This window comes from Anomaloglossus baeobatrachus, chromosome 5 (assembly GCF_048569485.1).
Source record: "Anomaloglossus baeobatrachus isolate aAnoBae1 chromosome 5, aAnoBae1.hap1, whole genome shotgun sequence".
Classification (NCBI taxonomy): domain Eukaryota; kingdom Metazoa; phylum Chordata; class Amphibia; order Anura; family Aromobatidae; genus Anomaloglossus; species Anomaloglossus baeobatrachus.
In genome coordinates this window covers 393,139,164-393,154,330 of record NC_134357.1, presented here as the reverse complement: position 1 = coordinate 393,154,330, position 15,167 = coordinate 393,139,164, and the positions used below count along the sequence as shown (strand labels likewise).

At 46.5% G+C, this 15,167-nt stretch overlaps 1 protein-coding gene across 3 annotated transcripts in view; it reads right to left on the bottom strand.

Moving 5' to 3' along the window:
• The window catches only part of ZPBP2 (zona pellucida binding protein 2), a 168,615-nt gene that overhangs the window by 65,440 nt on the left and 88,008 nt on the right, over positions 1 to 15,167 (bottom strand). For all 3 annotated transcript variants that reach the window (XM_075347669.1, XM_075347672.1, XM_075347670.1), the window contains one exon: positions 2,597 to 2,682. In XM_075347669.1, the coding sequence (XP_075203784.1) occupies positions 2,597 to 2,682 (86 nt within the window). The remainder of the gene's footprint in view (positions 1 to 2,596; positions 2,683 to 15,167) is intronic.

Sequence of the window (15,167 nt, the reverse complement as noted above, 5' to 3'; positions counted from 1 at the left end):
TGCATACACTATTGGATGGAGTATGCTGAACCTTGTAGTTCTGCAGCTGTCTGCTCTCCTGCATACACTAGTGGAGAACGAAGAACATATTGAAGAAGGAAATGACATCAGACCTTTTTTTTTTGTTCACTGATAAAAAACGCATAAAGACGCAGTGTGCAAAAACGCAGCAAAAAACGTACCAAATCGCGGCAAAAACGCGTGCGTTTTTGGCCGTGTGTTTTTGACTCGGGTGCGTTTTTGTGCGGTTTTTGCAGCAAAAAACGCACAAAAACGCAGCGTCAAAAAAACGCAGTGTGTGAACCTAGCCTAAAGGGTTTTTAAACCTATCACCAGTAGAGAACAAGAGGGAATGAGTGTATTTAAAGATACTAAGGAAAGTGCTGATGATTAACAGCTAAAAAGGTCCACTGGGTCCTAAAGAGAAAGGCATTAACTCCAACCAGGGAAAAAAGAAAGTTAGAGCAGCTTGTGTAGCCAAACGCTGTGACCTTCTACAGCCAGACTACAGGACTGGAAAGCATGACACTAGTCACTACATGCACAAGTCATGGGACAGGATAGTGAAACGTTCCTTGGTCAGGTACCAGGAGAGCACGTCAAGATTATAGGGATAGTCAGAATACCTGGAGGATAGCGGATTAGAACAGAGGAACAAAGCAAAAGGATTGTCAAACAAAGTCAAAGGTCAGGCAGAAAAAGACCAACTGCCAGAGTTACAGATTCAAGAGGTCAACTAGCACAACCAAGCAGAAGCCTAAGGGTATGTGCGCACGTTGCTTTTTACCTGCTTTTTACCTGCTTTTTTGCTGCTTTTTCTTCTGCGCTGTTTAATGCCAAAATGGATGTGTTCTTCTATTCAAGCAAAGTCTATGGGAATTTGGGTTTCTTGTTCACACTATGTTGTTCAAAATGCTGCCTTTTTGTGGCAGAACTTTGGTCAAAAACTCAGCTTTGCAGTGCAAAACCCAAATGGCAAAAACAATTGACATGTTGCTTCTTTGAAAAGCTGAGTTTTTGACCAAAGTTCTGCCACAAAAAGGCAGCATTTTGAACAACATAGTGTGAACAAGAAACCCAAATTCCCATAGACTTTGCTTGAATAGAAGAACACATCCATTTTGGCATTAAACAGCGCGGAAGAAAAAGCAGCAAAAAAGCAGGTAAAAAGCAACGTGCGCACATACCCTAAAACTGGCAATGTTCTGTGAAAAACTGCTCAGCTAAATAACGAGACAATTACCAAAACCCAGCACCTCCCAGAATGAGACTGGACGACTGAGCTGTCACTCAAAAGACAGCAACAGGTTGGATGACTGAGCTGTCACTCAAGTAACCGACAGCCCTGCACACCCTGTTTACTGAGCTGGGAAATTGTGACACTATGCAGGAAATTTAACATTTCAGGTGGTTTACAACAAATAACAGAACATGAAAAGACAATTTTTTATTTCATTAAAAAGTTGCTTTAGCCTCACTTGCTTCATTCACCTGGGATAATGGATCCTGTTATACAATTTCTCTACTAACATACCATTTTGGCATACATTACATTTTCTTTAATAGTTTTTTTTGGTGATGGTGGTGGTGGTAGAGTGAAGAAAAAAACAGCAATTCAGGAACTGTTTATTCTTTTTCACCATTCATCGTGCTGTAAAAGTGATGACATCTTTGTCCTTGGGATCAATACAACTACAGCAATATCAGATTTATATATTTTTTATGCTTTGCTATTTTACACAATAAAAGCTATTTCTTACAAACTATTATTTGTTTTTGTATCACCATATTCTGAGAGCTGTAACTTTTTTTTTTTTTAATTCTTCACTGACAAAGCCATATGAGGGTTTCCTTTTTACAGTAATTAGTTTGTTTTCAGGGATGCATTTTTTAATTACCTTTTATTCCATTTTCATGTATCAGTAGGACAAAAAAAACTACATTTTTGGTGTATTTTTTTTACATTCACCATAGAGTACAAATGTGACAGTTTAAGGGCTCATGCGCACGTAACTCCTGAATATTCTGCAGTGATTTGACAGCACATGTGCGCTTCAAATCGCTGCAGAAACACCGCATAATGAATGCAGTATTTTTGTTAAAAAAAAGCAGATTTCATGCGCTCGGGATGCTTCCCCCACCATAGACAGAGTGGGAGCTGCATCCATAGCGCAGGGAATAATTGACATGCTGCTTTTATGAACGCACGGAGTTGGGTCAAATTTTTAGCACCCAAATCGCTGCGTTCATAAAAGCAACGTGCTCACGGGTCATGCACAATCTACATAGATTATGCAGGGGGCGCAGGACACATGCATTTACGCTGCAGTGCAATACGCAGCGTAAATGCATGTAAGTACGCAACGTGCGCATGAGCCCTTATAGTTCGATTTGCTCCGGATGTGGTGATACAAATTATGTGCATTTTTGTTTTTTTTTGCTTAGCCCCGTTATGGAGCTTGAACTTCCACTGGTTTGATTGCTTCATGTACTGGAGTGCATTGTCAGCTTTACATTTAACAGGAGGCCTGTGAGACCCTGCTTATTACAGGTCCTAATAGGCAACCATTTCTGGCAATAAGGAAATCAGACATACCTTTTCCAAGCGTATCCTTGTCTCCTGTTGACAGTCATTAGGATTGCTAGAACATTCTTTATCCCAGCCGGTGGTAAAGGGGTTAACTGTAGATAAAACAAATAATACTGTCTGAGTCATGACAATGCAGGTACAAATGAAGCATAACTATGGACACTACTTTTGATATATCACGTGAATTCCTTATTAAAGGCCTTAAAACCCAGAAATCATAGCTGTATGAGAAAAGACAAACCAAATTTCATCCTCGTGCTACGTCAGATCGTCAACAATTATGGTCATTGTTGCACCTGCTTTGCTTTAACGTTTTTTTTTTGTTTTTTTTTAAATATATATATATTGAAAGGGTCTTGCATGCATTAAAAACATGCACATGGATGACAAAAAATGGCATCTGTGTGTTATCCATTGTTTTCAGGGTCCCATTCACTTGATTTTGAGCCACAATTTAAATAAAAAATGGACGTCTTTTTTTTTGTGGCCAACCTGTTTAAGAAAAAAAAAACCAGTAAGGTGAACATGCCCATAGACTATAATAGCTATGCACTATATCTATGAAAGAAGGGAATTTTGTTTACTTACCGTAAATTCCTTTTCTTCTAGCTCCAATTGGGAGACCCAGACAATTGGGTGTATAGGCTATGCCTCCGGAGGCCGCACAAAGTATTACACTTAAAAGTGTTAAGCCCCTCCCCTTCTGCCTATACACCCCCCGTGCTCCCACGGGCTCCTCAGTTTTGGTGCAAAAGCAAGAAGGAGGAAAAGAATTAAAAACTGGTTTAAAGTAACTTCAATCCGAAGGAATATCGGAGAACTGAAACCATTCAACATGAACAACATGTGTACACAAAAAAACAGGGGCGGGCGCTGGGTCTCCCAATTGGAGCTAGAAGAAAAGGAATTTACGGTAAGTAAACAAAATTCCCTTCTTCTTTGTCGCTCCATTGGGAGACCCAGACAATTGGGACGTCCAAAAGCAGTCCCTGGGTGGGTAAAATAATACCTTGTAAGAGAGCCGTAAAACGGCCTCTTCCTACAGGTGGGCAACCGCCGCCTGAAGGACTCGTCTACCTAGGCTGGCATCCGCCGAAGCATAGGTATGCACCTGATAGTGTTTCGTGAAAGTGTGCAGGCTCGACCAGGTAGCCGCCTGACACACCTGCTGAGCCGTAGCCTGGTGCCTCAAAGCCCAGGACGCGCCCACGGCTCTGGTAGAATGGGCCTTCAGCCCTGAGGGAACTGGAAGCCCAGCCGAACGGTAGGCTTCGAGAATTGGCTCCTTGATCCACCGAGCCAAGGTTGATTTGGAAGCCTGTGACCCTTTACGCTGGCCAGCGACAAGGACAAAGAGTGCATCCGAGCGGCGCAGGGGCGCCGTACGAGAAATGTAGAGTCTGAGTGCTCTCACCCGATCTAACAAGTGCAAATCCTTTTCACATTGGTGAACTGGATGAGGACAAAAAGAAGGTAAGGAGATATCCTGATTGAGATGAAAGGGGGATACCACCTTAGGGAGAAATTCCGGAACCGGACGCAGAACCACCTTGTCCTGGTGAAAAACCAGGAAAGGGGCTTTGCATGACAGCGCTGCTAGCTCAGACACTCTCCGAAGTGAAGTGACTGCTACTAGAAAAACCACTTTCTGCGAAAGGCGTGAGAGAGAAATATCTCTCATTGGCTCGAATGGTGGTTTCTGAAGAACCAGCAGCACCCTGTTCAGATCCCAGGGTTCTAACGGCCGCTTGTAAGGAGGAACGATGTGACAAACCCCCTGCAGGAACGTGCGTACCTGTGGAAGTCTGGCTAGGCGCTTCTGGAAAAACACAGAGAGCGCTGAGACTTGTCCCTTAAGGGAGCCGAGCGACAAACCCTTTTCCAGTCCAGATTGAAGGAAGGACAGAAAAGTGGGCAAGGCAAAAGGCCAGGGAGAAAAACCCTGAGCAGAGCACCACGACAGGAAAATTTTCCACGTCCTGTGGTAGATCTTGGCGGACGTTGGTTTCCTAGCCTGTCTCATAGTGGCAATGACGTCTTGAGATAACCCTGAAGACGCTAGGATCCAGGACTCAATGGCCACACAGTCAGGTTGAGGGCCGCAGAATTCAGATGGAAAAACGGCCCTTGAGATAGCAAGTCTGGTCGGTCTGGTAGTGCCCACGGTTGGCCGACCGTGAGATGCCACAGATCCGGGTACCACGACCGCCTCGGCCAGTCTGGAGCGACGAGGATGACGCGGCGGCAGTCGGCCCTGATCTTGCGTAACACTCTGGGCAACAGTGCCAGCGGAGGAAACACATAAGGGAGCTGAAACTGCGACCAATCCTGAACTAAGGCGTCTGCCGCCAGAGCTCTGGGATCTTGAGACCGTGCCATGAACACCGGTACCCTGTTGTTGTGCCGGGACGCCATGAGGTCGACGTCCGGCACCCCCCAGCGGCAACAGATCTCCTGAAACACGTCTGGGTGAAGGGACCATTCCCCTGCGTCCATGCCCTGGCGACTGAGATAGTCTGCTTCCCAGTTTTCCACGCCTGGAATGTGAACTGCAGAGATGGTGGAGGCCGTGGCTTCCACCCACATCAAAATCCGCCGGACTTCCTGGAAGGCTTGCCGACTGCGTGTGCCGCCTTGGTGATTGATGTATGCCACCGCTGTGGAATTGTCCGACTGAATTCTGATCTGCTTGCCTTCCAGCCACTGCTGGAACGCCTTCAGGGCAAGATACACTGCCCGTATTTCCAGCACATTGATCTGAAGCGAGGACTCTTGCTGGGTCCACGTACCCTGAGCCCTGTGGTGGAGAAAAACCGCTCCCCACCCTGACAGACTCGCGTCCGTCGTGACCACCTCCCAGGATGGGGGTAGGAAGGATTTCCCCTTCGATAATGAAGTGGGAAGAAGCCACCACCGAAGGGAAGCTTTGGTCGCCTGAGAGAGGGAGACGTTCCTGTCGAGGGACGTCGGCTTCCTGTCCCATTTGCGTAGGATGTCCCATTGAAGTGGACGCAGGTGAAACTGCGTGAACGGAACTGCCTCCATTGCTGCCACCATCTTCCCCAGGAAGTGCATGAGGCGCCTCAAGGGGTGTGACTGGCCTTGAAGGAGAGATTGTACCCCTGTCTGTAGTGACCGCTGCTTGATCAGTGGAAGCTTCACTATCGCTGAGAGGGTATGAAACTCCATGCCAAGATATGTCAGCGATTGGGCCGGTGTCAGATTTGACTTTGGAAAATTGATGATCCACCCGAAACTCTGGAGAGTCTCCAGGGTAGCGTCGAGGCTGTGTTGGCATGCCTCTAGAGAGGGTGCCTTGATCAACAGATCGTCCAAGTACGGGATCACCGAGTGACCCTGAGAGTGGAGGACCGCTACTACAGTAGCCATCACCTTGGTGAAAACCCGTGGGGCTGTTGCTAGGCCGAACGGCAGTGCCACGAACTGCAGGTGTTCGTTTTCTATGGCGAAGCGCAAGAAGCGCTGGTGCTCTGGAGCAATCGGTACGTGGAGATAAGCATCCTTGATATCGATCGATGCAAGGAAATCTCCTTGGGACATTGAGGCGATGACGGAGCGGAGGGATTCCATCCGGAACCGCCTGGTCTTTACGTGTTTGTTGAGAAGTTTCAGGTCCAGGACAGGACGGAAAGACCCGTCCTTCTTTGGGACCACAAACAAGTTGGAGTAAAAACCGTGACCCTGTTGCTGAATAGGAACAGGGACCACCACTCCTTCTGCCTTCAGAGTGCCCAGCGCCTGCAGAAGAGCCTCGGCTCGCTCGGGAGGCGGGGATGACCTGAAGAATCGAGTCGGGGGACGAGAGGTGAACTCTATCTTGTAACCGTGAGACAGAATGTCTCTCACCCAACGGTCTTTTACCCGTGGCAGCCAGGTGTCGCAAAAGCGGGAGAGCCTGCCACCGACCGAAGATGCGGAGTGGGGAGGCCGAAAGTCATGAGGAAGCCGCTTTGGTAGCGGCACCTCCGGTGGCCTTTTTAGGACGTGACTTAGACCGCCATGCATCAGAGTTCCTTTGATCTTTCTGAGGCCTTGTGGACGAGGAGAATTGGGACCTGCCCGCGCCCCGAAAGGACCGAAAACTCGACTGCCCCCTCCTCTGTTGGGGTATTTTCGGTTTGGGCTGGGGTAAGGATGTATCCTTTCCCTTGGATTGTTTGATGATTTCATCCAAACGCTCGCCAAACAATCGGTTGGCAGAAATTAGCAAACTGGTTAAGCGCTTTTTGGAAACAGAATCTGCCTTCCATTCCCGTAGCCACAAGGCCCTGCGGAGTACCACCGAATTGGCGGCTGCAACCGCCGTACGGCTCGCAGAGTCCAGAACAGCATTAATAGCGTAAGACGCAAATGCCGAAGTCTGTGTGGTTATGGACGCCACCTGTGGCGCGGACGTGCGTGTGGCTGCGTCGATTTGCGCTTGACCTGCTGAGATAGCTTGCAGCGCCCATACGGCTGCGAATGCTGGGGCAAAAGAAGCGCCGATAGCTTCATAGATGGATTTCAACCAGAGCTCCATCTGCCTGTCAGTGGCATCTTTGAGTGAAGCCCCGTCTTCCACTGCAAGTATGGATCTAGCTGCCAGTCTGGAGATTGGAGGATCCACTTTGGGACACTGAGCCCAACTTTTGACCACGTCAGGGGGAAAAGGATAACGTGTATCCTTAAGGCGCTTAGAAAAACGCTTATCTGGACAAGCATGGTGATTCTGGACTGCCTCTCTGAAATCAGAGTGGTCCAGAAACATACTCGGTGTACGCTTGGGAAACCTGAAACGGAATTTCTCCTGCTGTGAAGCTGACTCCTCCACCGGAGGAGCTGAGGGAGAAATATCCAACATACGATTGATGGACGCAATAAGGTCGTTCACTATGGCGTCCCCGTCCGGAGTATCAAGATTGAGAGCGGCCTCAGGATCAGAATCCTGATCAGCTGTGTCCGCATCATCAACTAGAGATTCCCCCCGCTGAGACCCTGAACAATATGAGGATGTCAAGGGAATTGTCAAGCGAGCTCGCTTAGTCGGTCTGGGGCCGGGGTCTGTGTCAGAACCCTCAGCCTGGGATCCATGAGACACCCCAGGAGGACATTGTTGGTCCAACTGAGGTGGGCCAGGGGACAAAGATCCAACAGAGTCCCTGTGCTGAGATACCGGCCTGGACTGCAAGGCTTCAAGTATCTTAGCCATAGTCTCAGAGAGTTTTGCAAACTCTGTCCCCGTCACCTGAACAGTGTCAGCAGGTGGCTCCCCCTGGGCCCCCCTTAGCAGAGGCTCTAGCTGAGTAAGTGCCACAGGGGCCGAACAGTGCACACAATGAGGGTCAGTGGAACCTGCCGGTAGCGGGGTCATACATGCGGCGCAGGCAGCATAATAAGCCTGTGTTTTGGCACCCCTGCCTTTCGTGGGCGCCATGCTATTATCTTCCCTGAGTAACACAATAGGGTATATAGCCAGAAATCAACTGTGCACCATACAGTGTAAAATATGTATACCATAAACATATAATGTTACACTACTGCACAATGGGGCTAGCACCACAGGTGCTGCTTACCACCCGCTTAAAGCGGTTGTGAGGCCACCAGAGTCCCTGCCTGAGTCTCCCAGACTTTGTCCCCCTCTGTAGCGTCCAAGGAGCTGACAGGAATGGCTGCCGGCGTCCTGAGGAGAGGTGGGAGCCGTGGGCGTGGCTCAGAAAGAGCGGGAGCTGGTGCCTGCACTGTGCACAGTGAGGGGAGTGGAGTATGCAAAGCATGCTCCAGCCCTCAGTGCTGCTCGTTCTGTGCAGCGTCCCGCCCTTCCCCTGCCTGTCAGGGCTGTGGGCGGGAGGAAAGGAAACTAGGCCGCAAAAAGCCGGGGACTCTAGTAATAAACGCAGCCGCCGTAAAAGCGCGGCCGGCGCGAAAGTCCCCGGCGCACTACAAGTCCCAGCCGTGCCGCAGTGTTTCCCTGGCAGCGGCGGTTAGTGCGGCAGTCCCTATACATAAACACACTCAGCAGCGCTGAGTGTGTAATGGCACATATTAACCCGGTCAGCGCCGCGGTCCCCGGTGCACTAGCACACCCAGCAATGCTGGAGTGTTGCTGTGCGCGGTCCCCACGGGGACACAGAGTACCTCCAAGTAGCAGGGCCATGTCCCTGAACGATACCCGGCTCCTATCCAGCAGTCTCCCAGGAGTTGTGGATGAAGCACGGTCTCAGTGCCTGGAGACCGATAGGATCCCACTTCACCAGAGCCCTGAGGGGGATGGGGAAGGAAAGCAGCATGTGGGCTCCAGCCTCCGTACCCGCAATGGATACCTCAACCTTAACTACACCGCCGACAAGAGTGGGGTGAGAAGGGAGCATGCTGGGGGCCCTATATGGGCCCACTTTTCTTCCATCCGATATAGTCAGCAGCTGCTGCTGACCAATCTGTGGAGCTGTGCGTGCGTGTCTGACCTCCTTCGCACAAAGCAAAAAACTGAGGAGCCCGTGGGAGCACGGGGGGTGTATAGGCAGAAGGGGAGGGGCTTAACACTTTTAAGTGTAATACTTTGTGCGGCCTCCGGAGGCATAGCCTATACACCCAATTGTCTGGGTCTCCCAATGGAGCGACAAAGAAAACATGGATAGAACATGTACATGAAACAGAGACTTCTGAAAGAGACCTCACTAGCAGAAATCACTTTATGGGTACGGTTCCACTTGCGTTTTGCACGAACGAGTGCAATCCGATGAAACATTGGATTGTTCTCACGCTACTGCAAAACTATGGGGCAGTGTCCAGCTGTGATTGATTTCTCTTGCCATAGCGGCATGCGGAATGAATCGCAGCATGCTGCGTTTGGCAGCGATTCTCGGCTCACGCACCCCCATACAAGTTCTAGGGGAGCGTGTAAAACATCGCACTGCACTCGCATATAATCCAAGTGCTTTGCAATACACGCAGAGACAGGCAGCGAAGGAGATGGGGAGAAAGTGTTCCCTCCCTCTTCTTCGCAGCTGTGATCCGATCTGATATCCTCAGAATACGGTTCCACTTGTGCATAGCTTCCGATGAGAGAGCATCGGAAGCGATATGCTAATGGAACTCTGCTGCGAGTGTCATGCGACTGTGATGCGATCTTGCGATCATATCACAGCTGCGGAGGAGGAGGGGGGAGCACTTTCTTCCTCTCCTCCGCTGTCTGACTCTGCATACATCACACTGCAGTCAAATGACATGTGAGTGCAGTGCGATGTTTCAAATGCTCCCATAGACTTGTATGGGGGTGAGTGAGCCGAGACTCGTTGCCAAACGCAGCATGCTGCAATTCATTCTGCATGCCGCTATGGCATGAAAAATCAATCACAGATGGACACTGCCCTATAGATTTGTACTAGACTGAGAGCAATCCGATGTTTTATCGGTTTGCACTCTTCCGTGCAAAATGCAAGTGGAATCGTACCCTAAGCCACATGTACACTGAGTATTTGGTGAGTTTTTTACCTTTTTTTATTTGCAGCCAAAACCAGGACTGGGTGAATAATCCAGAAATGGTGACATGTTTATATTATACTTTTCCTCTGAGTGTTCTACTCCTGGTTTTAGCTTACAAATACAGAAGTAAGAAAAAAATGTGTGAACGTGGCTTTATGCAAATCTTCTTCCCATTGCGGTTCTATTTTACTCAGTATAAACTGAACTGGAATGCACCTGCAAAACCGGAACATGAGTATTGCAAGTGCTCAGATGTGTCATTCATGAAACATCGAACAGTGAATGATGGGAGCCAGCACCTCAGTGAGAGCCACTTGCAGTCTCTGAATGGCTCTCACTAGACGTAAAAACAACATTTTCAGATGTTACCTGCCCCCCCTCCCCAGAAAATGCTCTGTTTATGGCTGGCTGTATGTGGGTGGAGAGCCGAACTGCCCAATCATTGACTTCCATTATACTTGTTTCTCGAGTTGAGCACTTTCAGAGCGTCTGACCTGCTTGGCTTGAGTAATTTTTCCCTCTCCATATTGAGAAAGGTAAAATAAATAAAATAACTGAGATGCTATGGATTTGGGTTTTTTTAATGTGGATAATGGTTTCAAAAAAAGATGTTATAAAAGTATGTTATATTGTAAAGATTTTCACTCTGGAGATTTACAGCTGTTCTATAACATGCAATCTAATTGGTATAAAACCACATAAGCAAAATCTATAAAATGCAGCATCAATTTAGTACTCCACTATTAGAACAAGCCTTTGAAATCCACTTATCTTCAAGTTCTTGTTAATTTACCTAGCATGTAATTATAAGGCTTAATTAATACATGCACAAAATCATCACAAGCATTCATGTTAACAGTTTCTGAACAGGTGTAATATTGGGTTTTCATGGCCCAATCATGGTGGTTAAATGACCTCTGATCGACTACAAGAAAGCTGATGAGCGGTTTTTTTAATGACCTGTTTAGACCAGCTGATCAGAAAATGATCATTGTGCGTGCATAGAATATCATTATCGGCAACACATGACCTACAGTGGGGAAAATAAGTATTTGATTCACTGACGATTTTGCGAGTTTTCCCACCTAAAAAGAATGAAGAGGTCCATAATTTTTATCTGAAAATCACATTGTATGATATTTAAATAATTAATTTGTACTTGATTGCATGAAATAAGCATTTGATACAATAGGAAAAAAGAACTTAATATTTTTATATATATATATATATATATATATATATATATATATATATATATATATAAATCTTTGTTTGCAATAACCGAGGTCAGACGTTTTCTGTAGTTCTTGATCAAGTTTGCACACACTGCAGGGGGAATTTTGGCCCACTTCTCTATACAAATCTTCACCAGGTATTTCAGGTTTCAGGGCTGTCATTGGGCAACATTGAGTTTCAGCTGCCTCCAAAGTTTCTCTATTGGGTTCAGGTCTTGAGACTGGCTAGGCCACTCCAGGATCTTGAAATGCTTCTTACGGAGCCACTCTTTAGGCTACGTGCGCACTTTGCGTCGAGGTAGTTGCAGTTCAAAAAGCATCCTCTGGCAGAAAGGACAATGATTTTTGCTTTAAAAATGCATGTAAAATGCAAAGAAAGTAGCCTATGTGCACCTTGCGGTTTTCATGAGTTTTTAGTGCTTTTCTGGTGCTTTTAGAAACGCTGCAGTTTTGTATTAAATTGAATGGATGGGAAACGCAGCCACAATGGCAAAAACAATTGACATGTTGCTTCTTTAAACGCTGAATTTTTGCCCAAATTTATGCAAATTAAACGCAGCGTTTTGAACAGCAAGGTGCGCACAAGAAAGCTCAATGTCCCATTGACTTTGCTTGAAAAGCATAACGCAAGCATTTTGGCATGAAAACGCTGCAGTTGAAAAAGCAGTGGAAAAGCAGGTAAAAAAGCAAAGTGCGCACATAGCCTTAGTTGCCTTGGCTATGTGTTTCAGGTCATTGTCATGTTGGAAGACCCAGCCACGAACCATCTTCAATGCTCCTACTGAGGGAAGGAGGTTGTTCTTGAATGTATACTCATCGTTCTTCTTCCTCCAAACATGGCGAGTGGAGTTGATACCAAAAAGTTCTATTTTGGTCTCATCTAACCACATGACCTTCTCCCATGCCTCCACTGGATCATCCAGATGGGCACTGGTGAACTTCAAACGGGCCTGGATATGTGATGGCATAAGCAGGAGGACCTTGCGTGCCCTGCAGGAATTTAATCCATGATGGTGTAGCGTTACTAATGGTAATGTGTGAGACTGTGTTTCCAGCTCGCTTCAGGTCATTGACCAGGTCCTCCTGTGTAATTCTGGGCTGATTCCTTACCTTTCTCAGAATCATCCTTACCCCATGAGGTGAGATCTTGCATGGAGCTCCAGACCAAGTAAGAATGACAGTCATCTTGTGTTTCTTCCATTTTCTAATAATTGCGCCAACAGTTGTTTTTTTCTCACCAAGCGGCTTGCTTATTGTCCTGTAGCCCATCCCAGGCTTGTGCAGGTCTATAATTTTATTGCTGGTGTACCTAGTAAATTTCAAGAAAACGTTCAGGTCGGCACTCTCAGATGCTATGTGGTGCTCGTAACATAGGATGTAACTCCAAATCACAAGATGAATGAAGGATCGGCACTCACATAAATTCAATTGATTCTTCTTTATTTCATAAATAGAAATTTTCTTTACAAGCTTTCAATGACACGTTTCGGCTTGATAGCCTTTCTCAAAACAGTGTTTTTGAGAAAGGTTATCCAGCGTAAACGTGTCATTGAAAGCTTGTAAAGAAAATTTGGATTCATGGAATAAAGAAGCATCAAATGAATTTAAGTGAGTGCCAATCCTTCATTCATCTGTCGTCCTTAGTAGTGATGGGCAGACCCCTACTGGAGTTCTCAAGGAACTCTGGGTAACAATCTGGGTCTGGCATCTCAGGTAATTAAAAACTAAAAAGGGGAACACAATCACATTATACTTACAGAGTCTCTTGATTCTACAACAATTTTTTTATTTATTTATTTTTCATCAGTATAGAAACACATACAGCATCCCTGATTGAAAGCAGTCAGACACATTGCCGCACAGTCATTAGCATATCGCGTCCGTTGCTCTTGCATGATACCATACGCTAGTTTTCCCTCTTGCCTTAAGGGGGTGTTACACGCAGTGATATCACTAGCGATATCGCTGGTGAAAGCACCCGCCCCCGTCGTTTGTGCATCACGGGCAAATTGCTGCCCGTGGCGCACAATATCGTTAGGAGCCGTCACACGGACTTACCTGTTTAGCAACGTCGCTGTTCCCCACGAACCGCCTCCTTTCTAAGGGGTGCGGTTTGTGCGGCGTCACTAAGCGGCCGCCCAATAGAAGCAGAGGGGTGGAGATGAGCGGGACGTAACATCCTGCCCACCTCCTTCCTTCCGCATTGCCGGCGGCCAAAGGTAAGCTGCAGTTCGGCGTTCCCGAGGTGTCACACGTAGCGATGTGTGCTGCCTTGGGAACGACAAACAACCTGCAAGATCAACAATCAACGATTTTTTTAAAAGGAACGACGTGTCAACGATGGACGAGAAGGTGAGTATATTCCATCGTTAACGGTCGTTCCTTGCTGTCACACGCAACAATGTCGCCAACGATGCCGGATGTGCGTCACGGAATCCATGACTCCGGCAATATATCATTAGATATGTCGTTGCGTGTAACGGGGCCTTTAGTTTCACAATCTGCTGGATAGTTTTGAAGAGCCATATCTCCAACAGATTGACCAGCAAACTCAGAGCTGTCATTAAAAACTGTCATGGATGTGGTGTCCTATCCCAGCGCACACTGCACCTCATTTGTATATGAATATAACCAGGGGTGGGCATACCATTGATGGTATTGATGATAGCTGTGCAGCCGCACAAGGGTCCAGGAGGTAAAGAGTGACACTTCCACCACTAAAGCAGGTGGAATTATGCATTATTATGAGCTATTGGAATTCAAAGAGCTCAGACACTGTTCTTGAACAGGGTCCCAAGGGGTAAGGCGGCCACATTCAGCTCCATAACAGGTGGAATTGTGCATTGTGACGCATTATTGGACTGCAAAGGGCCCATATATTTGTCTTGCACAGGGGCCGCGTTTGTCCATGTCCGCTGCTTAATATAACAAAGGTTTACTATCCAGTGAATTTTTAAATTAAAGATATGACTATTCTTACTAAAAGGTTCCATATAAGAACTTACTTTACGTATTTCTGAGCAGAGATATGTCTTTGTACATTCTCCACAAGTGTCTATATAGCATGTGTTGTCTACACAGAGGTGTAATAGGTGATGAAATGAATCTGGTAAATAGGAGATCTTGTGGTGTTTTGGACTTTATGAAGGAGAATGATGTTCAAGAAAGCCTGAATGCTCCAATGAGCAGGTGACACCAGTAAGCTTAAAGAGATAAAGTATCAAGGAGCACAGTGGGAGCCAGGTTTATGGAAACCTTATGCCATATCGGGTTTACAATTATGCCAATCATCCACTGCTACAGTTGCAAAATGTTTACACAATGTAAAATTCTTTATGAGACCTACTACTTACATTAAAGATGTAGAAACAAGTGAACATATTCTTCATTTACCGTAATTCATGTCCACTGTGTAAAGATTTTGGAGACTTTTGGTCACATGGTCCAATTGTATTTGTCTTGGATTATTTGTAAAGTGGCCATCTCCCATCCCTCTGAATGACACTCCAAGCACAGATGTAAAAAGGTTGTTGGGAAGGGCAAGCCAAATATCAACATAAGATCCCAGGATAATAACCCATTTCCAACTATTGTAGCTGTTCAATTCACTAGGAACTGATACAAGTAAATTGCGCGTTTCTTCAGAAGTGTCTTTAGTTCCATAAAGATGCGGTACATTCTGGTATCCTCCATTTTGATACAAGTAAAACTGTAAAACAAGTAAAAGTAGGAACTGATAGACATTATGAGTCCATTTGTTTGCCAGCTCAAAAGTTCTCAGGAACATCTATGGTTATCAGTAACAAAGTATAATTCACATGAGCTCCAGCACTCCAAATCACAAACTTCTTTATTGCAGT